The 27506-nt window shown below is 40.5% G+C and overlaps 1 protein-coding gene across 2 annotated transcripts in view; it reads right to left on the reverse strand.

Moving 5' to 3' along the window:
• LOC124619605 (ATP-dependent RNA helicase DDX24) overlaps positions 1-19009 on the reverse strand; it is an 85981-nt gene extending 66972 nt beyond the window's left edge. Inside the window, exon 1 of one of the 2 annotated variants that reach the window (XM_047146106.1) lies at positions 18740-19009. In XM_047146106.1, the coding sequence (XP_047002062.1) occupies positions 18740-18892 (153 nt within the window). In that variant the 5' untranslated portion in view covers positions 18893-19009. The remainder of the gene's footprint in view (positions 1-18739) is intronic. The other variant, XM_047146107.1, reaches the window with a different exon arrangement.
• Positions 19010-27506: the final 8497 nt, after the last annotated feature.

A 27506-nucleotide genomic window follows, 5' to 3' on the forward strand; every position in this document is an offset into this window, starting at 1 on the left:
ACCATAAGCTGCTTACAATCATATTATCATCATCATCATCTCTGAATTACAGCAAGACTTTTTTGATGAATACGACACAACTGGATCAGAAGCCTGATTGTAAAACAGAAAGCAGAACAATTGGTGGACTTTACTTCAGCCCTTAACACTAATTTGACTGCCATGACACATAAGAAACAGACAAGCAACCACCTCTTAACCACAGTATGGCATGCCAGAGTTATTGCAGTTTTGAATAAATGCAACATATGCTTAGTTCAGAACACCACTCCTAATAAGTTTGATTAGTATGTGATATTTAAATTACTTAAAACAGCTATTACTAATTTTATTTAACTGGACAGATAAAAAAATCTACTCACCAAGCGGCAGCAGAATACACACACAAAAAACTTTTGTCTTCAGTCTTCACTACAGTCAACAGTTCTTCACTGTAAATACTCTTTGATTCACTCCGTTTTAGTTTTCTACATCTTTTATCATCTTTCCCATCTATTTTCATTGCCCCCCTCCCACCTCTGTTACGTACAACACACTTAGATTTTCAGTCTTATTAACCCATGCAAGATGTAAGCAGTAATCTCTGTTTGCTTATTACCCTGTCTTCCACCTTTTAAGATCTCAGGTTTTCAAATCTCATCCGAAATAGTCCCCAACAATCAGCCTTTCCTTCTCATCCCATACGGTAAGTCTCCCCTGACCCACGGTTCTGGGTGACTTTTCTGAAATCTGTCCCTTTTCCTAGACCTCTCAAGTCCTTTTCCTTCACCTTTCTTCCTTCCCCTTCAACCCTTCTGTCTGAAGAAGGAACCACGGGCTCCGAAAGCTTGCCAATTACAACAGCCTTTCATGTGTGTTCTGCCGCCGTTTGGTGAGTAGATTTTTTTTATCTATCCAATTAAGTAATTTTGTCAATAATTGATTGTTTTTGCTATTACTAACTTTGTTATGCATGCAGCAGATTTCTTTCTAGGTGGATTACTAAAATAAAATATTTTGATTTTTTGATGATTTGTTACAACATTGCAGAACTCTCTAAATGAGTGTATTTGTGAAAATGTTGTAATGTAAGGGAAAATAAAAAAATTAATAAAAAAACTACTAGTGATAGAGATCTGAAATTACTTTTAATAAAAGCCTTGTTTATAACACTATCTGGTTTGATTAACACACTTCTGAGATTTTTTTCATCTTTAATTTGGAAAAAAAGACTATGAAAATTTTTAACTTTAGCAAACTTCAAATTTATCTTTTGAAAATATGAAGTCACAGGATGTTAACTATCTTGAGAAATGATAAAAGCGGAAAGACTGCTAATTGTTCTTTTTTAACGGGTTTTTAGAATTATTTTACGGTAGGTATGTGACTTTAAACTTGTAGCATGTCACTGACGGAGTTGTGAGAGGCTAACGATGGCAGACCAATGCAATAAGGAAATAAGGCGCCCAATAGCATAGCGTTACCGTCAAGCACACGGCTGTAACCACGCCACAACACCTAGGCACGTCAGTCCACAACAGCTCCCGAGCCGGCACAGTGCGACAGCATACTTGGTAGCTATGGGACGGCCATCGACTTGTGTCAACAACTTCAATGTAAGACGAGGACCCACAGTCCAATATACTTTTAATTCTGTTTTACTCTATGGACTTCCCAACTATTTGTGATGGTATTTTGCCTTTTTAGTCTGTTTAATTTCATGACATAGACTTTACAACCTGATGATGAGAGCATTGTCTCTTGAAACGCGTTGTTAAAATATATGTACAAGAATCGCGGTTGAATGCTAACAGTGATAACCAGTATAACGACAACTGCTACCTCAACTCCATAATGGATTATATTAAAATTTAAACTGATTGCTGATGTTGAGCAAATGTAATGCAAAACTGGTATACCTTAGTCAGAATAATTATTTTACAGCCTTGTAAGTGTGTGGGAAAATAACTTTTTGTTTAGTTCCAGCATTTTATTTAAAAAATTGGATATAGAAATTAACTTTGTATATACATTTTTAAGTTTCTGTCATGGTTCTACTTCTTTATAACATTCCATGAATTAAAATTGCCTACAATGTACTGTTGAAAAGAGCTTAAATGGAATTTCCCTAATGTACTTTCATTTAGAAGTAATAGTTTCGTGTTTCTTAGTAATTTGATATGGTTTGTACAAATCCAATAGTGCCCCTTATACAGGGTGTGGCAGGGAACTTCCTTACTTAAAAAAAAATATCATAAATCAGAAAGTATTATAGACCTCAGTTTAATTCTTTTTAATTTACAAACAGCAATATCCAAAGTTTTGTTCCATTAAGTTTAGAAAATGATATCTTGAAGGTGGCCTCCGTTCACTCAATGCATTTGGAGAATCGAAATTGGAAGTTTCAGTCCATTTTTTGCAACATGTCTGTGTTGATGTTGGCAATAGCAACACGAATATTGTTCCGTAGCTCAGCCAGGGTCTGCAGATGATGAGTACACACAGAGGATTTGACTTAGTCCCATAAGAAAAAAATCACATGGCACTAAATCTGGTGAGCGTGCTGGCCACTGGAGATCACCCCTCAAAGAGATGAGACGATCAGGGAAGTGTTCGCGCAACATGGTCATCAATGTTCATGCCTTGTGAGCTGTGGCGCCATCTTGTTGGAACCAGACATCACCCACATCCATTTCTTCAAGTTCTGGAAGAAGAAACTGTTCAATCATCTAAACAGAACTCTTCAAAGTGACCATCACTGCCTTATCGTTCTCTTCGAAAAACCATGGGCCAATAATGCCAACTTTAGACAGTGCACACCAAACAGTCACACATTCTGTGTGCAGGGGCTGCTTATGAAGTTCTCGAGGGTTCGTCCCACTCCAATACCACATATTTTGTTTATTCACGCAGCCACACAAATGAAAATGTGTCTCATCGTTGAAGAACACTAAGGTGTCATCAGGCAGCTAATCGATCAAGGCATCACACATTTTTTCATAAAACAAAATCACATGGATGAAGTGTGTGCACCACTGACAGTTTCTACAGATGAAATTTCACCTCTTCATGAAGAATTTGTCTCACTGTGAGTTCAGAAATTGTAAGGGCAGCTGCATCTTTAAGTGCAGATCGCTGGGGAGAATTCAAAATTGACATCCTTAGCCTCTCAATGTTTTCAGGCATTCTGGTGGTTCTTGAAGGTCCTGTTTCTTTTTCTGCACGCTTCCAGTATCCATAAAAGTGTCTACATACATAATAATTGACTTCCCATCAGAAACACGACCTGCAGCCATGATGTCAAACTGTTTCCTGAATGCACGCTGAGTTCTGATGTGACCAAATGTCCATCCGAAAATAGATCATAACGGCGAACGCACGCTCCTCTCTTGCCCACTGCATGGTCGCTTGCGCATTTCAAATAAGGAAGTTCCCACGCCACACCCTGTAACACCATCAACTTCATGTTGGAGATTAAATCTTGTTGCATTTTTTCCATGACCTGTTGCTCAAAATATCTTCTTTTTTTTGTCTCAATTTCTGCATAGTGTTTTCCAAGCTCATAAAGCTGAAAATGGTTTTTAAAATGAGATGCTGCCCCATCAGTCTCACACACACACATTTAGGAAATGTACAGCCCCTATATGCTATGTCACCAATTATCGTGCTGCCATGAATGAGATCATCACTGACCATAGCAAAACAGTGTGAAGTTCCAGGGAAGTGAGCAACATATATGAATATTGACACTTGTGATTTGTGTCAGTGGTAACTTGGAACTTCGTTCTGCAAAGCAACAGACCAGTTCTCAGCAAAGTCGAAATGAAGAACTAATGTGTCAGTAGTCTGGGATAAGGCTGATTTTACTTCTGTCTCTGAACCCTGCAGATATAATGACAAGCTTCTCCTTTTATGACAACACCTAATCTCTGTAACACACTTCCCTAGCTCCACTGTCTTCTACACCAACTCTCCTCCCTCCCACAATGCATATGTTACATCATTGTCAGTGTACTGAAGGCGTGATGCTTCAACAATCATCCATTCAGCAGCATGACACACTGCACACTACTGCCATCAGCATTTATCTTCTGGCTCTTGACATGTAAACATAAGCATCAGGTCCATCTCTGTGTTGTTTTTCCCTGTCACACTACTTATGGTGAAACACATAAGTTTCAAATTAGTGCAGTAAATGCATGTGCATACTTCCTTCATTGGCTCGCATATTACCCATTTTGGTTAGAAGGAGAAGAATTCTGTGAGCCTAATTTTTAAATTCAGATTCTCCTTTTTGGTAATTTCCATGAAACGGTGCACATTAACATCAAGGCCTCACTGCAAGCAATATATTTCAAATGGTCAACTCTCAGGATGTTGACAAGATAGATGACAAAAGACAAATGCATCGAAAACAAAGTCTTTAAAAAATTGGGAGTAACAGCACCTTTTTCATTGGTAGGACTTTATTGAAGAAATGAATAATATCACTTGCATTACTCATGAAGTATATAATCGTCATGCATATCATGTGTGGTGTAGGCAACAGGCACCATTCCTTTTTTTCTTGTACCCAGGATACTCTTCTGACACATCTTTAAAAAAAGTAGTGGAGTCTTACAAGAGAGATGTGCCTGATAGTTGTAAGCTGTGAAAATATAAAAACTGAAATATGTACATTTCATCTCCTCTTCCTTAACAGATGATTTACGTGACTTCCAGAGATGCTCAATGTTATGTCTGCGCACAGATGGGTCATTGGACAGTACAAATTCTACTGAATGTTTGACATGATCAACTCCCTCATTTTCCCATGTTTTGTATGATTCCTTACAATCAGTGATCAATTTTGTGCCTGGCAAAACGAAATGTCTAATGACAGTTGCTACCATTTTCTTTCTCCTGGAATATACACATAAAATGAAGCACTTTCTTGACGCCAGCTCAATTTCCACAGAAAACCAAACGCATTCTATTTCGTTCTTAAGTAATCGTCCTCTTCCAAACCCACGGGTGGCAATGTGAGATCCAGCTGCTTCTACAATTTTGTCTTGACCACTAGTGGCGACAGTAACTTTAGTAACAATAACATAACACACCTCCCTACAAAAACCGTGATAGTCAGAAACCACATTAACTGAAAGATGTAAAATTACTTATCCAGCATGCAACAAGTATGATGCTCTGGTCAATACTTAATTTTGAACTGCCAAACCATGTGTTCTTTGTTATACTACTTCTCTCCCTACATTTCTTACATTTGAGCTAGAAAGGAAAATTAACTTTCACTGTCGTCTTCGAAGCATCATAAAATTTCCAGAGCCACAGTGAGCGCAATTTCTCATGTCGTGATCTGGAAGCAATTCATATTGCCAACAGAATTCTTCACATTTTTCAGTAGGCCTATCACTCAAATTGGGAATGAACTGGCACCACATAAGAGAATTCAACACGGAAATTGAACTAGATTCACTCGTGACTTCTACTACTCTCATGTGACATTCTACTACTCTCACGCGACATTCTGTTGTCAAAGAAGAACACAGTATCATATTTCCCACTCCGAATGTTGAGTGTTTGCTATAATATATTGCTTGCAGTGAGGCTGCGAGTTAACTGTGCACCTTTCTTGGAAATCATCTCCTCCTTCATTATGAGAATGCTTCTCTTGTTTATTTTGTTACATATCTACCTTTAAACTTTTTGACCATTTTCACTAATAACATCAGCCTGTTAGGACTTTGCCGGCTGTAATCTTTGTCATCAAAACTAGTTCAAATGGTTCTGAGCACTATGGGGCTTAACATTTGAGGTCATCAGTCCCCTAGAGCTTAGAACTACTTAAACTTAACTAACCGTAGCGGTCGCAAGGTTCCGGACTGAAGTGCCTAGAACTGCTCAGCCACTGCAGCCGGCAGATAGTATACCACAGCAACATTAAGCTTATCGTCTTGCAATGGATACACAATAAGAATCTGGACATGCCTAAATACTGTTTTCATTCTTTATTTTACGAGCTTTTGAAATAAAGTAATGTGAAGAAGTGCGCACGTATTTCTGTAGTATGGTTTAGGTTTCAAAACCACACATCACGTTGTGTGCGCATGTCACCATCTTCAGGTTCTGTACCAAGTCCATCTACATTACACACTTCACAAAATTTTGAAAATGTTACTTGTGTTAATCTTCTTTCTAGTTCCTCCACTTTTCTGTATACATGCTGTTTTCTTCTTGTGCTTCTTATCTTGCCTGGGTGTTTAAGGGGGGATATATTATGCGTTACAACAGAAATGATAACATTCAATGCATCAAAAACTTCACACACAGGAATATAAACATCTGCACTGTCTTCACCAGTTTAACTTTCTGGGGACAGCTATCATTCACGTGGGTTTTCACTAAATATCTTGTTGTAGAGAGTATAGCAATTCCTGCACAACAGACGCTAATGGTAACAGTTATTTGAGGACCAAGATATTTCTGTAATATCCATGAGAGTTATCCAACTTTTGTGAAGTGTTTTTACTTTTCTTAAACATCACCTTCTTGTGTCTTTTTTCTTAGTCCACACACCTCTCCCTTTCACTTACTGTAGTTTCCTCACTGACACTGTATGTAATGAAAAGTTCCAACCGAACACAGAACCCTATGCAGAATGATTAATGTGCAAGTTCTCACTTGTCTGTTATAAACAGAGGAGAGGTGGAAACAACGTTGGCAACGTGCACATTTTACACTACAAATTCAATGATGTGAAATATCTAGAATGTTGAAAAATTTCGAACACTTTACACTGAATAATATTGCTCACTTTGATTGCAGTTACTACTAACACATTAACCAAACACAATGTCTGCAGTTTTAATAAGTTTTGTGATGGGGGTTTTTAAGTAAATAATTCACAAAAACTCATAAAAATGTGATTTTTTAAATTTTTTAATAATAAATATTTACATAATACAGATAGCTGGAGCAGAGAAGATATCATTTAAAATTATATCAGTTGTATCTGGTAATAAAACAACAAAGTTGACATTCTGTGACTTTTCACATCAGGAAAAAAATTTAAGAAGAAAAAAAAATTAAAATTTTTGTATAATTTATTCTTAGATTTGTAAATTCAAAGAAAGCCGTAAGAGAGAGAGAGAGAGAGAGAGAGAGAGAGAGAGAGAGAGAGAGTGTGTGTGTGCACGAACTAAATCTGAACATATAAAGTGGCTTTAAAGAAACACAGCTGCCAGGTCTCCAGTACTTTTGGTTTATTAGGTTTTTTTTAGCTCTCTATTGTTTTGAGAGTTATTTACAAAATAAACATATTTCAAAGGACTTTACTATTTACAAAAACCAGATAAAATGAAAATGTTTTATTTCTTAAAACATACGATACAGAGGTCTAAAATATATTTTTTCCAGGGAAATTCATGATCAAGAATTGACATGCCCTGTATAATTTGAGATGAAACTGCCCAGGACCATCTTGTTCCATAGTTATTGGTGAAGACTTTAATCATCCATCAATGAACTAGGACAACTACAATTTTGCAAGCAATGGAAGAGACGAGACATCCTGCAATACAAACAGTTCAAAAGGCCACTCATAACAGAAATATATTTAACCTAATGGCAAAAAGATCACTGACCTCTTTGTCAATGTTAATACTGATCTGGATATCAGTGACCATGAGGCAGTTGCAGCAACAATGATTATTCAAGAATAAAGGGCAACTAAAACAAGTAGAAAGTTTTGTGTGTTCACTGAACCAGATAAAGACGCAGTAGTGGGTTACCTCAAGACAGAACTCAAAATATAATAACTCGTAGGAGCAAACTGTAGAGAAACTGTGGTTCAATTTTAGAAGAGTAGCTGATTAAGCAAAACAGGTACTTAACAGAAAAGTTCATAATGAGAGGGACCCTCTATGGTATACAGTCGCTATGAAGAAACTTATTACGAAACAGGGACTACTGCATCACAGTTTTATAGAAAACCAGAGAGTTATAGGTCAAGAGATGCTGAATGAAATGTGAATGAAATGTGTTTGTATGTCAAAAGGCCAATATGTGAATCTTCAATTACTATTGTAGCAGAATCTCACAAAACTCAGAGAAATTCTGATAATAAGTAAAGACTGTCAGTGGCTCCAAAGTTTGTAATAAGTCATGGTAGATAACACAAAAGCTGGAACAGAGGGTAGCAAAGGAAACACAGAAATGCTGGACTCAGTTTCCCAATCTTCCTTTACACAGGAAGCTTCAGGAGTCATGACCAGGTTAACTCTCTTACCAATGAAAAAAGATACAGATGTCAGTGGCACTGAGAGAGAGCTGAACTACGTAAAATTAAACAAGGCCTCAGGGTCCAATGGAAGAATTTGCAGCCGAATTATCCCCTCTCAAACAGAAGAGCTATGACACAAAAAAGGTTATACCAGCCTACAAGAAGGGCAGAAGAACTGAACAACCAAATTATTATCCAATACAGTTGACATCCATGAGGAGTAAATTTTAGAGTATTCTGAGCTCAAACATCACAAAGTGCCTTGAACAGAATGACCTCCTCCATGCTAATCAGCAGGGATGGCGTACATATCAGTAATGTAAAACCCAACTCATGCTTTTCTCCCACGAAACCCTGGAAGATGCAGTAAATACTGACTTTCACAAAACATTTGACTTAGTTACCCTGTCAACACTTACTAACAAAAACAAAATCACAAGTGTATCAAATGAAATTTGTGAGTGAATTAAGGATTTACTGGTAGGAAGGACACAGCACGTTATCTCGGACTAAGAGTCATTGACAGATGTACGAGTTAATGGCAATGGGAAGGAGGATAAACTAGAAACTATTTGAGCATCAGAGCTATTTGCTAGGGCATGTTACTGCAGTCCATCACTTGACAAAAGAAATAACACGCAGGGCAGGAATGCACCAAATATTAGGAAACCACTCTTCTTTTATGGAAGCAAAAAGAAAAGTAATATATTTAAGACAGCCGGGACTAATTAGTACAATGCATGGTGTGCACCCATGTGACTGCCATCAACACCATGTCACAGAGGATGCACATAACACGGACTATTTTATGCAACCATCATAAATCACTCAAACAGATCTTAAATGGGTATCCATCCACCAAATGCAGATATATGCAGGCAAACAGACCCAGTATCCGGAATATCAACAGTACATCGAGACAGCATCAGGACTATGTCTACAACAGCCAAGAGGAGCTGAACTGGATATTCTATAAGTAATCATAGTTACTGTTCACTGGATTCAGGTCTAAACCAGAGTTAAAGGAAATTCAGTGCAAATGAAATTTAAACTATAGTCACGCACCAGCTTCACACTTAAGTTCAGTCATGCAATATTTCTTTTAGTAAATTATTGTAAACTGTTGCCAGCCCACATTGTCATATATTTTTGTTTAATCATTGCCAAACCACATTAGGCCCTGTGACAGGGGTGTACAGTTGCTGCATGAAAGCAAGTCACCACATAACAGCAATTAATTTTGGTGATGGAGGCTTCCCTTCCTGCCACACTATTATGTTTGACACTAAGCATATTTTATGAATAAAAAACAATGTCTAGTAACTGTAGTCGTTTCCTTAGCTATCTGGTCATTTCCTGGCATGCCATCATAGGTCATTTCCTGGCATGCCATCATAGTTTGGTGTCCAGATGAATGTTATAGTAGCACCAACATCATGGAGTCCAGACAGCAGACCTTCAATGATCAAAACTAATGTGCTCTGCACATAGCTTGAAGGTTAACCTTTTAAGTGGGCACGACAGATATATCCGTCCATGCTCTGCTATGGCACACTGGGTTCGACGGATATATCTGTCCACTGCGTTCTGTGGCTAGTAGCTAGTGGGAATGACAAGTTATCGGCCTGCCGTTTGACACTGTGGTATTAGTTGAGCTTTGTCCAGTAGATGGCAGCTCTTTTCATGCAACACAGCATGTTCTAGGCTATTTATAACATTGTCCACAGGGGCGCGCGTCGAGAAAATGCGTCCTGTGAAGCAACCACAAAAGCGCGCCTTTTTCGTCTGTGTTTACCGCAGCGTTAGTGAGTAATCTTTTGCAATGGCGAAAAGAAGTCGTTTCCAGAATGATATTTTCACTCTGCAGCAGAGTGTGCGCTGATATGAAACTTCCTGGCAGATTAAAACTGTGTGCCCGACCAAGACTCGAACTCGGGACCTTTGCCTTACGCGGGCAAGTGCTCTACCAACTGAGCTACCGAAGCACGACTCATGCCCGGTACCCATAGCTTTACTTCTGCCAGTATCTCGTCTCCTACCTTCCAAACTTTACAGAAGTTCTCCTGTGAATCTTGCAGAACTAGCACTCCTGAAAGAAAGGATATAGCGGAGACATGGCTTAGCCACAGCCTGGGGGATGTTTCCAGAATGAGATTTTCACTCTGCAGCGGAGTGTGCGCTGATATGAAACTTCCTGGCAGATTAAAACTGTGTGCCCGACCGAGACTCGAACTCGGGTCCTTTGCCTTTCGCGGGCAAGTGCTCTACCAACTGAGCTACCGAAGCACGACTCACGCCCAGTACCCACAGCTTTACTTCTGCCAGTATCTCGTCTCCTATCCTCCAAACTTTATAAAAAGTCGTTTATCAGATTCGGAGATTGAGAAGCTGCTTTTAGAAATTGATGATAATTTCAGTGACAGTTCTGAAAGTTTTCAAGATACAGATGTTGAGGCTAGTGAAAGTGACTTTGATTCAGAAACATCTGACGATGAGACACTACTGCAGCAGACGGCACCTAGTGAATTTGTGCGTGCTAGTTCAGTCCGTATTCAATATTTGTTCAGTGGTAATAGTGGTACAGTTGTGCCTCTAAAACAAAATGATGTGATGAGTTGTTTTACGTGTTTTGTGGATGATGCTTTGTGCACAATGATAGCTGAACAGACGAACTTATGTGCAGAATAGTTCATAGCGTCTCATCCCAATTTAGCAGCACGCTCCGGGGTTCACAGTTAGCAGAATACTACATGCGACGAGGTAAAAATACTTATTGGAATGCTTGTACTTCAAGGAATTCTTCACAAACCAGACCACAAAATGTACTTTTCAAAGAGGGAATCAGTTGACACACCTTTCTTCAGGAAAGTGACGAGTGAAAAGCGGTTTCATCTTCTATTGAAATTCCTCCACTTTGCTGACAATACCTCATATGACCCACTAGGCACTATCAACAGAAAACTATTCAAAATTCACCCCATTATGGAGCATCTGCGGCGTAAATTCAGATCAGTATACCTGCTAGAAAGGAACATCATCGTTGACGAATCGTCGTTGCTCTGGAAAGGACAGCTTGGATGGAAGCAATATATTCCATCAAAGCATAGCAGATTTGGCATCAAATTGTACGAACTCTGTGAAAGCAGTTCCAGGTATGTATGGGACTTTACTGTTTATTAGATTGGAAAGGACACTAATTATGGTAGCCACTATCCAGACGAAAAAATAACCTCTCGAATTGTTTTGGAGCTTGCACACGATCTACTCGGGAAAGGCCACTGTATTTATCTTGACAACAACACCGATGTTGTCGGCACAATGTGGCAAGACAGGAAGGGGTTCCCTGACTTTGTAAAAAAGGAAAACTGAAGAAAGGGGAGTACATAACAGGGTACAAAGGCAAGCAGATGGTAATGAAATGGAAAGACAAAAGAGACGTTATGGTCAGCACCTTCCATGACGATACATTTGTAAATGTAAACTCGAAGAAGGGAATCATTCAAAAGCCACTCACTGACTACTACAAGAATATTAGGGGTGAGGGGGGGATAGGTGCGATTCTCAGTTACAAAGCTACCAGATGGCCAGAAGCAGGCTGAAAAAATACTATCGGAAGCTTTTCCGCCACTTGTTGGACATTGCATGCTACAATGCATACATTATGTACAAGAAGCATGGTGGCGAACAAAGTGGAATGAGCTTCCTGATTAATCTTGGTGAACAGTTAACCATATCTTCACCACATCAAGGGACATTAGTAGGACGCCCACATCCAACACCAAAAGCAACACGTCTTACAGCCAGGCATTTTCCATACCTTCTGCCACCCACGACGAAGAAAAGACCAACAAGGAGATGTGTGGTGTGTACGAGAAAAGGCCTTTGCAAAGAGACTTCATACTGGTGCGCAGAATGCAAAGTTTCCTTGTGTGCAGCACCTTGTCTTAAAATGTTTCACACTGAAACTGATATGTAATATTGTGAAAATACAGTTTTGTTAACTTCTGCAATATATTTTATTCATTTCCACCAAACATCAATTTAAATTCAAAAATGAAAATGTGAAAGAAAACATGAGAACAGTGCGCAGCACCACTGCGAACGGGCGCGCTGGCGTATATTACCCACTGTGGAAGAGGCGCGCGCGCGCAAACTACCCACTTAACAGGTTAATAGCTTAAAGACAGCTCAATGAGTCACAACATAATGGAACATTTTACTGCCTTGGGTTCCAATGTGTCACAAGGTATGGGTGATGAGTGTCAGCTCTGCAAGAAAATGCTGTATACATTTGGCAGCGATTATAGTTCTTAGTCACCACTAAACACAGGCGTACCCAACGCTACCAATAATTCTAGAAGTCTGTGCAGATGTTCTCTGAATTAGGATATCCATGAAGGACTCAAAGAAAACATGTTAAAGTCTGTGTTCCATTCAGGTGCAGAGAACAGGTCAACGTGTATTTTCTGATACACAGAGAGGAGCCCGAGGACAAGATCTGTGCCTGAAATCAAAAAGGGGAAGCAGCAGTTCAAAAACTCCATGCGCTAAAGTTAAAATGTGTGTTTTCAGAAGTGATAAATTTAAGCTAGGTGAGCAAAAGCTATGTTTGTTCAGTTTCAAGAAAATAACAAAGAATAGTCACAGTGACACTTCCTCTGCCATGCTTCTTGAATCTGTGTGCATGACAAATTGACTTCAAAGTTAAATAATTCATAAACAGTGCAAAGTATTGAATTTTTTTTCTTAATAATTATTTCTCAGCACAACTTCCCCACCAACACCCTTACAAGTTTTTCACGCTGTGTATTAAAATCCTGTATTTGGTGTGATAAATGGTAGTGAAAATTTGGGAAAAAACTTAATTATTGCAGAACATTACGAAAAATAGTTCTGTAATGTTAAAATACAGTACTGTTGATATGGCTGCTTGGTCACACACATCTATTAAAAATCTTACAAAGTGTAATGTTGCAAAGCGACGTGAAATGCAACATGCACATAAAGCTGGTTGCAAGCATGGTCAGTGTTTGACTTTCGTTTATAGGGAGAATTCCATGAAAGTGTAGCTCATCTGCAAAAGAGATGCATACAGAACACTTGTGCAATTTGTTCTTGAGTTCTACTCGAGTCTTTGGGATTTTCTGTAAAAGGAAAACACTGAAGCAATTCAGAGCATGCTGCTAGATTTGTTACCTGTAGGTTTCATTAACATGCAAATACTATAGACATATTTTGTGAACTCAAGTTGGAATCCCTGGATGGAAGACGTTCTTTTCGCGATGCTACTGAGGAAGTTTACATGGATGGATGGAGAGGGTTTTAAGGGCGCACGACGGCAAGGTCTTCAGCGTCCGCTCAGTAACAGATTGAGACAGGTGTCAAGAAAAGACTCAGAACAATAAGATAAAACAGAACGTAAGACACAGGAAACAAGCTTGGAAAAGTATGTGCCTAGCCACACTGAAGTGTGGGATGAAGCATGCCGCCAGCAGTACAACATGGACAACCCAGGAAGAAAGTGGTAGAGGGAGCTATAACAATATAGCAGATGGTAGTGGCTGACTGACCGCAAGGAAAAGTGAGGAGCCAGCTACTGTGCAATACACTAAAACCTCCAGCCTAAAAGTTTAGGCCAGAGTCCAGACACATCACAAAACTTAAAAATCCTAGACACACGTCTCATCATTAGCTAAATCAAAGGACAGATCCCCATCAACTTATGCTTCTGCCCTCATATCACAGTATAAAATGCAGTCTGTTAAAATGTGCCAGACAGAGATGTGCACAACACAAGCATCACAAAACGGGGGATCCTCCCGCCGTAATAGAAAGCTATGTGTGAGAGGACAGTGCCCAATCTGAAGACACGTGAGGGTCACTTCTTCTCGGCTGAGCACCCAGCAGGAGGTACGCCACGGCTGAGTTGTAAACTTCACCAACCGCAGTTTATTGGCCGTCACCGCCAGCCATTCTTCCTCCCACAACTCCATGCACTTCTTGTGGAGTGCAAAAATGACACACTGCAAAGGAATAGGACACTGGACCACATCCTGCTCTCTGCAGGCCTCCTCGGCAGCTCAATCGGCCTGTTCATTGCCACATATTCCTACATGACCAGGCACCCAGCAGAAGGACACCACCTTACCCTGCCATTGGAGCAAGTACAGTTGGTCATATATCACCTGGACTATCTCCTCAGTTGGGTACAGATTTTGCAATGATAGTAAGGCACTAAGAGAATAGTAGTATTTCACATAATATTGTCTGTTCATTATGTAAATGTTTAAATTATGAGGAAATCTTGTAAAAGTAACTGAAATTAAAAATCCAGTGTTTTGTCCAAAGAGAGCTAAGTTGAGAAATCTGCACTTACAACAGCTGTTACATTGAGCTTAGACACATTTAGCAGCAAGTTAAAAGTCAATGAAAGCAACTAGTTGTTACTGTATTACCGTATAGTGAAGACGCTGAGTCGCAGATAGACAAATCAGCATCTCTGCTATATGGTGACTAGCAACTATCCTTTCCATAGTATTGTTACATTCCATCCTGGATTTTCCATTGATTGGTTGTTGTCACTATGTATTTTACAGTTCATGGAGCATTTTTACAAATGGTTTTGCTGTAGGACAGTGAAACTAACATTGCTAAAAAAGAAGCGAAAGTTGAAACTGAAAATGCGGTATTGATGACATCTCGCTCTTCCTCTGTTCGGTGTTCTCCAATGGGTAGCACCATTCATACATGCCACCGGAGGACAGAAGTTGACACGACCTAATTGTCCACAACTCTGATTGGCCATTGCATCCTTAGACTTACCTACAGACAGCTTAACCTTAGTTGGTTCAAATGGCTCTGAGCACTATGGGGCTTAACATCGGAGGTCATCAGTCCCTAGAACTTAGAACTATTTAAACCTAACTAACCTAAGGACATCACACACATCCATGCCCGAGGCAGGATTCGAACCTGCGACCGTAGCGGTTGCGCAGTTCCAAACTGAAGTGCCTAGAACCGCTCGGCCACTCCGGCCGGCGCTTAATCTTAGTGTGGAAGACTGCAGTGATGTAGAACGACATTACTAATATTCAGAAACACACCTAACCATATCAGCATTCATGACTATTTGTTAGGATCAAGAGCTTTACTCTCTTCATGTATAGCTCAGCACCACAGAAAAACCTACAGCATTAAAAGTTATGTATAAATTAATTACTCTGTACACATTGTAAATAAGCTTATTAATGTGTTGCCTTTTTGCAGATGTCTGTCTGGCCACCTCCATTACTGACACAACAAAAAACAAAGTTTAATAATACATGGTGCAAAATTCACTTGTGCATTAACCGAGGTAAAGGTGATGTTAATGCTCTACATGGCATATTCTTGACATTTTTGAGTGTGTTATGGAAAAGAAAATAATCTTAACAAAACAACAGCACTCAAATATCTCAACATTCCTTACGAAAAACCTACAAATCCTGGTGTCACTCATGTAACAAGGGGCTGGGAACGGTGTGAAAGAAGAATCACATCAACGAAAGCACTGCATACCCCAATATGTCGTGCAGGTGTGTTGCTACCTGACTGTTTCTGTACCAATTGGAAGGTCAATGCTGATATTGTTTGTAAACATACACACAGTAACCATGGGCGTCACCTACACATGTACATCTACAATGTATTATCATGTGAGGAGAAGAAAAATGATTGGTTGTCATCCGACGAGGCTTTGGAGGTACCATATGAATATTGAGCCAATGTTTCTGATTTTTGGTCAGATGTGTAAATGGGGGATGCACTTCACTAGTACAATTAACATGGAATTTACGGGAAGGATAATCCAGAGGGCTGTTTTGATACATGTGCTAAAGAATTGTGACATGTAGTATGACATAGTCCATATCAATTCAGGCAGGCTAGGAAAAAAATCTTAGATTCATAGCCTCAGATGTTATTGAATTTAGCATATGTTAAAATGAAGGACCAAGCAAGGAACATGTATTTTTTTGTTTTCTCCAAAAAAAAATTCTGCTCCGAGATACTGCCCTCCAAAGACGACGCTGCACATAAGATTTGAAGATGCCAATTCTGGGAAAAATTTTAAAATGCTGTATCTCTGGAACAGTTCTAGATGTTCTCTGGTGTTTTTTTAAATTTGAAAGATAATTGCTTTACGATTACAAAGAAATCCTCCATTTGGACTTAACTGTCAAAGTTCTTTTACGATAGCACTCTGAACTTCTTTTCTAATTTACAGAAAAACAATTCTTTTTTCAAAAATACCAATCCATATTTTTTTTTTTTTTTTTTTTTTTGTGATTAGTACGCTATAGTTCTACATTCCCTGAATAGGAGAGCTTCCACTTTTAGGTTGAACAGGTTTTATATACAATTGAAATTTTTGCCATACACAAAACCTATTTTATTACCACATTATCACACAACAGGCTCATAAAAATCAAAATCTAGCCTTATTTAACATAATTTTAGTTTTGAAAAATGAGTAAGAGACTTATTTTTCAAGCATTGTAAGTGATTCCAAAATGAATGTGAAAGGTCCAAAGACTTAAAGGTTTCAACTTATACAACTACTGTGCACTCTGTTTTGTACTAAAATTCGTCAGTCAATGAACTAACAATTTTTTCCACTGCCTCAGTATCTTCCTTTGATTGAGTGACGCCTTCCTGTTGAACCAACAGGAACTGGAGTACTTACAATCTGCAAAACATTGTGAACACGAAGTGAGTACAGATGGCATTGTTGCTGTCCTTCAGCTGGAAACCTATATCCAGCAGCTGGTCCATGTGGTAGTATAAAATTCAGCACAACTTCGTTTAATTCATAACTGGTGTCTATAATCTGCAATACACCAGTCAGTCATACACACATGCCACAAACACCCCCTTTCTCAGGTTGTGAATACGAATATTATCCTGGTGTTTCCGAGGTGTTGGCCAAGGGAACAAAATTTCTTGTTTCTTGCTCTTGAAAGTGCATGCAATATGAGTTCGCCCATCACTCTGAACCCAAAAATGTGTCTCCTGAATTCTTTTCACAGGAGTAGTTTGTTTGGACCATTCTTCTTTTTTCTGCTCATGAAATTCTTCGATTTCCTCTTTGGATAAAAGAATGAGGGCTGCTGATGTGTAAGATTTCACGACACTCATATAACTCTCAGCATTCTGAATCACAGCTGTATTTCGTCTGGAAATATTATGTTTTGTAGCATCATGATTCAGCAGGCCGCCTACACCATCACAAGGCCCCTTGCCATAACCAGTAGCACTGTATACCCAGTCAGTTGGCACAAGCAACTTACTCCATTCAAACAGATGGTAATTATTTATAAAATGATGAGGAGCACCATCAGAAATAATGATCTTCTCTGCCCCTGTTTGCAGCTGAAGAATTTTGCGAATTGCTGGCAAAGCATGTGCTGAGTCAACTCCTGTGTCATCATTTATAACTGCAACATTTGTGGTCTTGTTTTAAAAACATGTCACTCCTGTAAAAATTGAAACCTGGTCATTACTCCAATGATACACTTGTACTTCTTGTGGGAGAATTACAGACCAGTTCTCAGCAAATTCACAGTGAAGCACTAAACATCTTGAGGCTGCACACACCCTTTCACTTCTGCAATGTGGTGGTGGTGTTGTTTCTCCACATGCTGGTGTGTTGCTGCTTTCACTGACCATTTACCAAGTTCATCAATGAAACTGTCAAGGGCAAAAGTTTTCTTAATTAGTTTAGTTTCCTTCCATGTCACATATGTAACTTCTGCAGAGTTATGTGCTATGTCTTCTAGGCCAGGGCAAACACCACATTGTTGAAAGAAACAAGTCTCTCCTTTTACATCACCGACTACTAATGACTTCACACACCTAACCAGGTGTCATATGTCACGTGTTTCAGTAAGTTCTCCAAAGTTACCACACAAAGTTCAAAATTCGTGCAGTACACACATAAACAAGACATCTCCAGCTGGGTGTGGAACTACCCACTTAGGTCACAGTGCATACAATTTTCATCTTCGAGTATGTGAAGTTGTTTAGTTGCTCTTATAAATTGTAAAAGTTTCTTTAACACTGTGAGTCCTGTACCTCTTCACTTTCACAACTTTTTGACCTTCAACTGTCACAGTTGTAGTGTCCTTTTTGGTGTCACTCTCACGAGAACAGTCCCATTTCTCTTCCAGATAAAATGACAGCACTGTTTCACGTGAGCTGGAGGCCTGTATCTCGGGTCAGGAATTTTTTTTTTGGAGAAAACAAAAAAATATGTTTCTTACTTACTCCTGAATTTTAACAGATGCTAAATTCAATAACATCTTACACTATGAAGGTAATCCCCTGCCTGAAGTGATACGGTTTATGCCATATTAACACACTGATTCTGAATTGCTTTCCATTTTTATTTACGAAAATTGACTATGTCACCATAAAGATTGTCCTACAGAAAGGATTCCGGCTTACCTTTAGGTTTCTCTCATTGTTTGCATACCACGCTGTTTGAATTATGTTACCATCATACTCCGTAAGCTCCTCAAATCCGGCTAATCCCAATGTCTGTAAGTCCTCTCCAATACTCACGGCATTCCAATTGAGATCCGGTTTCTGATTCTTCATTATACCAAAAAATATTAAAGGAGAGTCAACGCCTCCGTTCACAAGCACTACTTAGCAGCACACGCAAATCCAAACAAACTGACCACGCGTTTCATATCGCGTAAACACACCAAAGTTCGTTATTCAAAGATACGGCAGTATGATGTATTTGACATTCGATAGTCATCTTTCTTTACTGCGCTACGTTTACCGGAGTATCTCGCGCTAGTAAGCCCCCTGGCTCCGTTGACATTTCGGACCGGAAACCGGTATAATGTGACTAGCTGCTATACACACCCGGCTGAAACAACAGATGAACAACTGACACGGAACTCTATGCTCGAATGGAATATGATTGTATATTCGTAGCTATAAAATTCGTGTAATTTTCCTCATTCTGATCGCTCAATTATCTGTATGCGCTAAACAGATTAGCGAGTAATCGAGTATATAAAAGTCGCTGACTACTATAAAAGGGAAATTATGGTGCTAATTACTTTTCGGTTGTGCTTAAGAGCGTTCACCCACCTAAAAGAGAGCGTGTGATTGCTATTTTTGTAATACATGTGTGTGACCACGTTGTAGAAGTAGACTGAAGGATAAGCAGTTGTTTACATTTGAGCTATAATTTACTTGGTCAAGTTAATTACCATTGTGCATTAAGTATCAAGGCATGTGTTATAGTACTGAAGCTTTCCTCGCAAAATTAATACAGCAACACCATACACATTGCAACTGGCACATTGGGAATTATTTTAAATACAGAAAATTTAAATGCAATTATTACTCTATGTCCATAAATTACTTTTATTCTTCTTCTTTTTATTATTATTATTCTCGTGTCAGAAACATACAGGTACATCTACATACATTTTACACAGTTATGATTAAATTACTTTCGACCAAAACTTGGTCACTTCCAGTGCTTGTTGAAGATTATCTTCTGTACAGGAGACTGGGCACAATCGACACCAAAGCATGTGCTGTATTGTCTGTTCTTCTCCACAGTCACACTGAATAACATTTTTATCTGTGTATCCCCATCTTGCCAAATTAACTTTTGATCTTCCAACTCCAGATCTCAGTCTAGTCAGGGACTTCCAATTTGTCCATTCCCTATCATGGTCTGGAGGTAAAGCTTCAACAACTCTTTTCCAACCAGGGGAAGGTAGGTCGACGCCCTCCATAGTTGTAACCTAGCTTTTTCAGCAGTGGTTACAAGTTTCTTTGATGTCGTAAGTAAACTCTTTCTTGACTTCAGTCGTTGCGGATGCGGTTCATGCCCATACAGAGAGTGGGTAGTTTCCTGCTCCACTGCTTCTTTCCTTTTTCGCAGCTACCTCTCTTCGAATAGGTGGTGGTGTTATTCCTGCGAGGTGGTAAAGCCATTCGACTGGAGTGGATTTTATGCAGTCTGTTATAATTCTGTAGGTTTCGTTGAGAGCTACATGCACCTGTTTGGCATGAGTTGAATTATACCACACAAGACATTACAGGAAATTACTTTAATGCTGTATAATACTTTGTCTAAATCAAGTACAAAACCATCAGAATGTTTTCGTGATTTTTCTCTGTCAGTACTTGGTGTATGATACGAAACACTCATCTTTTTCTAAGCATCTGTATCATTAGTGAAGATAGTTCATAGACATCTTCATCCCAGCATAGGTAAAACTGTTGTGGCTTATTCAGCACAAAAGCGAAATCTAGATTACTACCATATGTCGAGTCATATATGTGTACACACGTCTTTGTGATAATAACTCATCCAACTTCTGCTTACTTTTGGAATAATGCCTGTTTAGACCATAATAGTAATGTAATTAATGTTCTAAATCACTGAGAAGGGTGTTCCCATATGATTCAGTCACATATTCAATATTCCTTTGATAGCTATGGTTGTTTTCTTTTCACGCAGGAATACTGTTAGTGTGCAGTGTAGTTTTCACAGCGACTAACACAAAGAAGAAAATGTTAACAGAAGAAAGTGTAGCGTTAAGCAGCTCTGTTCCTAATTTGTGAATGATATAACCACTTTTAATAGCTTGCTATTTAGCAGTCTCACTGAGCGTTCTTACTAACTACATCACTAAGTTTGTCATGCAAAATGTAAACAGATCAGCTTCATTGTTATTTAAAGTGTGAATGTGCTGTGAAAAAACACTCAAGATTACCAATTATGATTACTTTCTTTCCCACCTTAAATTTGGGGTTGTAGCGACAAATGGACTACGTGTCGCCTCTGACTGAGCAAATAAACGTCACTATCCTGTGCAATAGAGTAATCGGTAACATCTGTGATAAATTAGTATATGTCGAACCTCTGACCAATGTAGACCACGATGTAATTCTGTCCAGTAAATAAAGTAAGGGCTTGTCTACCACACTCTGCGTACCGTTTATTATGTATGCACTCTCGCTGGTACTGCATTTTCTACAGTGGTGACTCCGTCTACAGCGCCGCGTCGTGATTTTGTGGAGATCTTCCACATCGGTTGGATACTCGACTAAGCTGCCATTGTTCGCCGCGTCGTCTCGTCGTATCAACGACGGCGCTGAGGATATTTTGCAAACAGTGCCACGATGTAATATGAACATTCCATGTGGCAATTTACAAAGTAACGCTCGACCTGGACTAGAGGAGCTTCGGTGCAGTGATATGGACGGAAACAATCCCAAGTAAAGAACGATGGCGCCCTGTTTACCCTGCAACTGTTACATCGTGGGCTCCTTGGTGTTCCTCCGTTCTGGCTCTCATGCCTACCAGGAGATTTCCGAAACTGTCTGGTGACTTTTCGAGTGATATTCTCCAGCCCCAATGCAATACAGACACTCTTAATGGCGCATTTCGAAAGCATAAGCAATGGACTCTATTAAATAATCCTATGATCATCTCATCTATTGCTTCGATTTATGGACAGCAAATTACAAAGGCCAATCCCTCTATGGTGTCTGGCTCTCTTGTCGCAACCATCTCTGCACCACTCGTTCAGCTCATAAGTGATCTTGGTGCATCTTAGACTATGTCATACTAGTTCAAGCCGACCCTGGCCCACTGCCTACCATGTTTAACCTAACCACCGCCACACATCTCGCGTCTCACTCCTCTTAGGTGCATTCTGCATACAGTGCTAAATTGCTCTGCAGTCCTGAACTTTTGCAGCATTCACCACTTCAGGTTACATCTACACTGCACCAACCCATGTGTGACATCACCTCTGCATCATCTGCATTTTGCACCTTTGACGTCTCATACTCTGCTCATGGAGATGGAACGCATCCGTTCGTTCGACCGAGCATTATACATCCCAAGCCTGCCATGCCGGTTTTCGAGCCATGCAACACAACATTTCTGCAACTGCCTCAACAGTACGGTATGTCGCCCAAAGCCTATTCTCCATACAACGTGAAGTCCACGCCATTTGCGTCGTGGATTTTCGCGTTGCCGCAAGACAGGTACTTCCAAGAGGTGCAGCAATGAATGCTACATGTGTCGTCGCTCCCACACTGGCCGCATTGGTCAATGCCATGCTCTGGCTGGTCCTACTTGTACAACCCACAGACATTCTCCGCACCACCCGGCCTCATTTTAAACTGCCCACTTTCTGTACTGATCTGTTGACAGTATGGTTCACTCTGTGTGAGTGCTTGATGTCCACCCACAGGATCGTCGATGATGACGCAAGCTTTATGACCTATTTCTGGCAGCACCCACTCACAAGTAGGAGTCTACTAAGGCTTTGCTGCTCCAGCACCTCTCATGTCCTGTGGAATAGCAACTACACATAGTTACGCAAAAAAAAGTCCTTGGAGACAACCCGCCAACCTTTCTCTGGCGATATCTATGGATGCAGATTGATCCTATGCTGATGCCTGACCACATGCTCTGAACACTGTGGCTATTGAAACTTCCCAAACACATCCAGACCGCAATACTGTCAGATGAGGATGACACCCTCGACACCTGACTTCCACTATCAGACTCAATTCATACTCTGGTGCAGCGTCGTACTTTCATCAATAGCTACTCTGACATCAGAGAGGCCCCCCCTCCCCCAGTTGGCTATGTCACTGGGCGTCCCCTACAAATCTCGTTTAAAGAAAGGCAAATTGTGGCGCCTGTGTCGTGACTACTGGTAGCTCAATGATCGAACTATTATAGATAGTTATCCAGTCCCTAACTTGCCTGCATAACCGACATCCTTAAATTCTCACCATCAACAGAAGGGTACAAAGCTCACTTACAACAAGCTGCCCATGGAGTCATCATAAATGAAAACAAATGTTAGTCATGGCAAGCCCGTGTGACCTTCGCTGGCCACCATGTAGACGCCTCAGACATTCACCCCACACCAGAGAAGACCAACAAGATACGACTCTTGCCACCTTCCTCCACCTACCAAGAGTTACACAGATAGGCGTCATAAATTACTACAGGAGACAATCCCACACAGCTGAGACTCTCTTTGAGCAAAGTCCTGTGTGGGAAAAATACTGCAGGAAAACACCACGTCGAGTGGACACATCCAATGCAATCTGCCTTTGATAAAATCAAGGATAACTTACTGCACGTGACCACATTGGCTCATACGTCTCCTCATGCCCACCTTACTATGAGAGCAGGTGCGAGTGACCTCACTGTCAGTGACATTTTACAATAGGAGATAGCTGGCCTTCCCCAGTCTCTGTGGATTTTTCTCGTAAACTTTCAGACATGTTGCCTAAGCGATCAACCTTTGAAAGTGAGCTACTCGATATCTACGAGGCCATTTGTTACTTTCAAGAAGAGATAGTGGACTGTTTACACAGATTACCATCCCCTGGCTGATGCATTGTGCAACCTGCCTGAGAACCCTTCCCCCACACCCAACACGTTTTTGATATCTCGATCTCATTTCACGTTCAAGACTGATTATGTCAAAGATGCTGACAACATTGTCATGGACCATTTGTCACGCATTGCCTCTTCTTCCACCCAGCTCGATTACAATGGATTGCCGAAGTGCAAGACTCGAATTAAGACTTACAGAATCTCCTTCATGGCCCAGACACAAGCCTCAAACTTGAGCAATATAACTTTCCTAGCTTCAACAAATCAGCTTGGTGCACAAGTGCCACAACAGGGTCTGATTAGTCGTCCCAAAACCTTTTCATAAACAAATCTTCAGTCTCGCACATCCTGGGGTATGGTAGTACAAGGGCAAAGCAGACGTCACCCCACGCTCCATTGTTGCCAGATGTATCAAATTTGGTGGCAATGAGGTCATCCAATATGACTTGGCAACAGTACATGACGTCATCTAAGTTGGCGACCATGGCGTCAGCTGTTGACAGAAGTACTGTTATCCAAGTTTGCAGCTTTTGACAGAAAAGTGTCACGTCCCCCTACCATGCCCCACTGGTGGAAAGTTCAAATTCCATCAGGGCAATGCAACCTCTACTAACCTAAGAAAATGGCGAGAAGATAGGTCACTTGGGCTACCTCCAGTAACCTAAGTCTTCCTGTCGCCACCTCTTCCTAGGAAATGGCGGGAAGAGCTGTGCTGGACATAAGTCTATAATTTGCATGCACTATTTTTTTAACAATTAGAGGCAGTAGACACGCAAACAACCCCTAAATTACCGAAATAATTTCAGTACACAGCACACAGACATGCAAACTCCTCCTAAATAATGCAGTACACTGACATGCAGACAACGAAATCAACTCGTAAACTGTCCAAACAATGCATAGCACAGCCTACAGACCTGCTCACAAAATAATGTAACAGATACACAAACAACCAGCAACGCCATGAAGTGACGTGGCCGTCAGCTGTCAAGCCATGCACAGTTGCCCATTTGGGTCCCTCAAGCATGAGGTGGGGGCATCCCTTTCATAGTTGACATCTGAGATACTCCTCTCGAAATACGTGACCAGATGGGAGCGGAGACATATTTGCAGAGCACTGACACTCCAAGGGCGCGCGAGCATCGACACTTCACAAGCCACCACTGGGCACGAGCCATCACTCTCATGCTACTGCATGTCAAAGTCACCTCTACAGTTAAAGTTCTTCGAGTGTTATACTGACATCACATATCTATCTAAATAAGCACCAAGTCATCCTCTTGGCCATGTGTGAGTGTGTTTTCCACTGCTGGTGTGATCCCTCTCTCTGTCTGCGATCCAGCAAAGACCTAATTGCCGAGCGGCTCACCCTCACAGACGCTGCAGAAATCCGTTCCAGAATAGCACAGGCTGCTTTCTCCTTAGCGATTCTAATGGGACATGCATGACGTGTGGCTAACGCATTGCTGCATGTAGCTACATACCATTACAAGCGCATCTAGCAATGTTCTTAATGTTATACTGAAACCACATGGTGATCTAAAATAAGAACCAAGTCTAACTCTCAAAAATTCTTAAGTGTCCCAGAAATACTTAATGTGCGCTTTTGTAGGAGCTTTCATGATGTCTCGGCTTGTATGCACGGAAATTCTTGCCCTAACAGAACCTGTTTACGAAAATAGTGCAGAATAACGTCGAATACATTCTTCCTCGCGATTCTAACGTGGCATCCCGTGCATCACGTGTTACCCTTCCTGCTTTCAATACATGCATACGTTCTCACCACTATGTAGAGACTCCTATATCCCAGCACAAAGGATGCCTAGTAAATGAATGCGCATTATGATTGGCTCTTATCAAATTTACCCGGTGTGGAAGTTGTGTCCGCCTTTTTTCTCTTTCTGCAGACGATGCTTTCAACAGCAAAGAAACTATTTTACGCATATCGCCATATTGCACTGACAATTAAACCTTGCAAAGTGCCCCTACATATCGTCAACTACTGAGAAACTTTTACTCAATTACACTGCTCTCCCAATGAGGACAGGAGCTTGGATATTAGAGCCAAAACAGATCTCCAACCCAGAAATATATTACTGCATGCCGTATTGATGTAGTAAATGTACAATTCGTATCCTGTGCCATACAAAATCAGCCCTTTTACGTAATTTGTACATATACCGCAAAGACAGGCAGCACCGTATACACTCCTCGCAGCACTAGATATTTCCCTGCAAGGTCAGTGGTCATCCACACCTGATGGGTGACCAGAGCGCCCTCAATGGACCGAAGCCACTCTTACAACTGTTCTACAAATTTGGGCTCCTCCCCCTTGGCAAAAACGCGTTACTGTTTCTGGTCCTAACCCGCTTCCTTGCTTGCTTTTCTACACCCATCTCTAGACTCTGGGATTACAAGGACACATGTATTTTCACATGGTTTGCCATAATATTATACTATTTTCGCGGTACTTCTCGATATCAAGCACACAGCAGTATCCTAACAAGCGCTCGTGCAACATAATTCCGAAGATATAGACTGAAAATTGTCTCTCTACAAACCACCTTTAGCGAAGTGGAGCGTTCTGTAGACCACTGAGTAATTATAAATTTGTCCCGTCTGTAAAGACCTTTATATGAGAACGTGAAACAAATAGAGGAAAATGTTATTTCCACTCGTGGAATACCGATGTCGCTGATGTAACAGATTCCAAATCATCCCTATAATTTACAAAGCCAACTAAGGTGTTTCTCATGTCTAGAGAACCAGCAAACGTGTCTTTCACCTACTAGATGCACACACTGCAATCGATATTCCCTGAACTAAATAAAGGCGCAAAATGTGCAGAAGCAGTCATCCAAAGGGTTTACAGGGAAGGGGATAACAGCCCAGCACAAACACACGTCCATATTCAATCTTCTCAAATTTCCACGCGATCACGAAAGCTATCCAACACATATTATCTATTAGCTCGCTATGCGGTCGTCTAGAGGACAATATGGTTAAGGCAGCTACATTCCTACACTCCAGCAGGCCTCTCCATTCAGATGGCTCCTAACGTTAACGGGAAACGTTAATCATTCCCGCACAGATCACCAGCACTGCAAGCCAAGCACTCATAGATAGAATCGTCCTAGAAAAAAACCCAGCCTCATATATATTTTATCCCTGTACGTAACAACTAAATTTTACGATTGTGGTCTCAGTTGAACGACATTCGACAATGATCAAAGTATCAGAAATACACCCTGCTGATGGATGTGGCTCAGGAAATAGAAATGTCGATACCATTCTTATGACCTGACATTCTCTTCGTTTGCTATCACAGTACTCCGCGTCAAATCCATACCTTCCTTACTACTAGACATTGTCATTCCCTTTGCAAATATTGGAACACAAACACATACCTGTACTATATAAACCCCTGCAGCTTTGCGCATGTGATCGTTCCAATGTAAGTCGGAATTGTGTAGAAGTCAGAGGAAACTATATCTACCACATTCTGCATACCGTGTAGAAACAGGCTAAGCTGCGAAAGGGCTATGTTTTGACCATTTGATGGAAATGGGAACTGAGAGAAAGACAAGGATTTTTGCTACTGCACTGAGGTTCACCCTCAAACTACATACAAGTACTACAGATCCACGTCCATTCACATCTAACTACCCAACATGCTATCTTCGTTATTCTGTACCATCCATGAGAGAAAAATTACGAACCATAAAAGCTCAACTGAATTCATTGCATGTAGAAATAGGTAAGATTTTTACCGCATCTCCCTCCTCCCATACATCGAAAACAAAG

The sequence above is a fragment of the Schistocerca americana genome, chromosome 6 (assembly GCF_021461395.2).
Source record: "Schistocerca americana isolate TAMUIC-IGC-003095 chromosome 6, iqSchAmer2.1, whole genome shotgun sequence".
In the NCBI taxonomy this organism is placed as follows: Eukaryota; Metazoa; Arthropoda; class Insecta; order Orthoptera; family Acrididae; genus Schistocerca; species Schistocerca americana.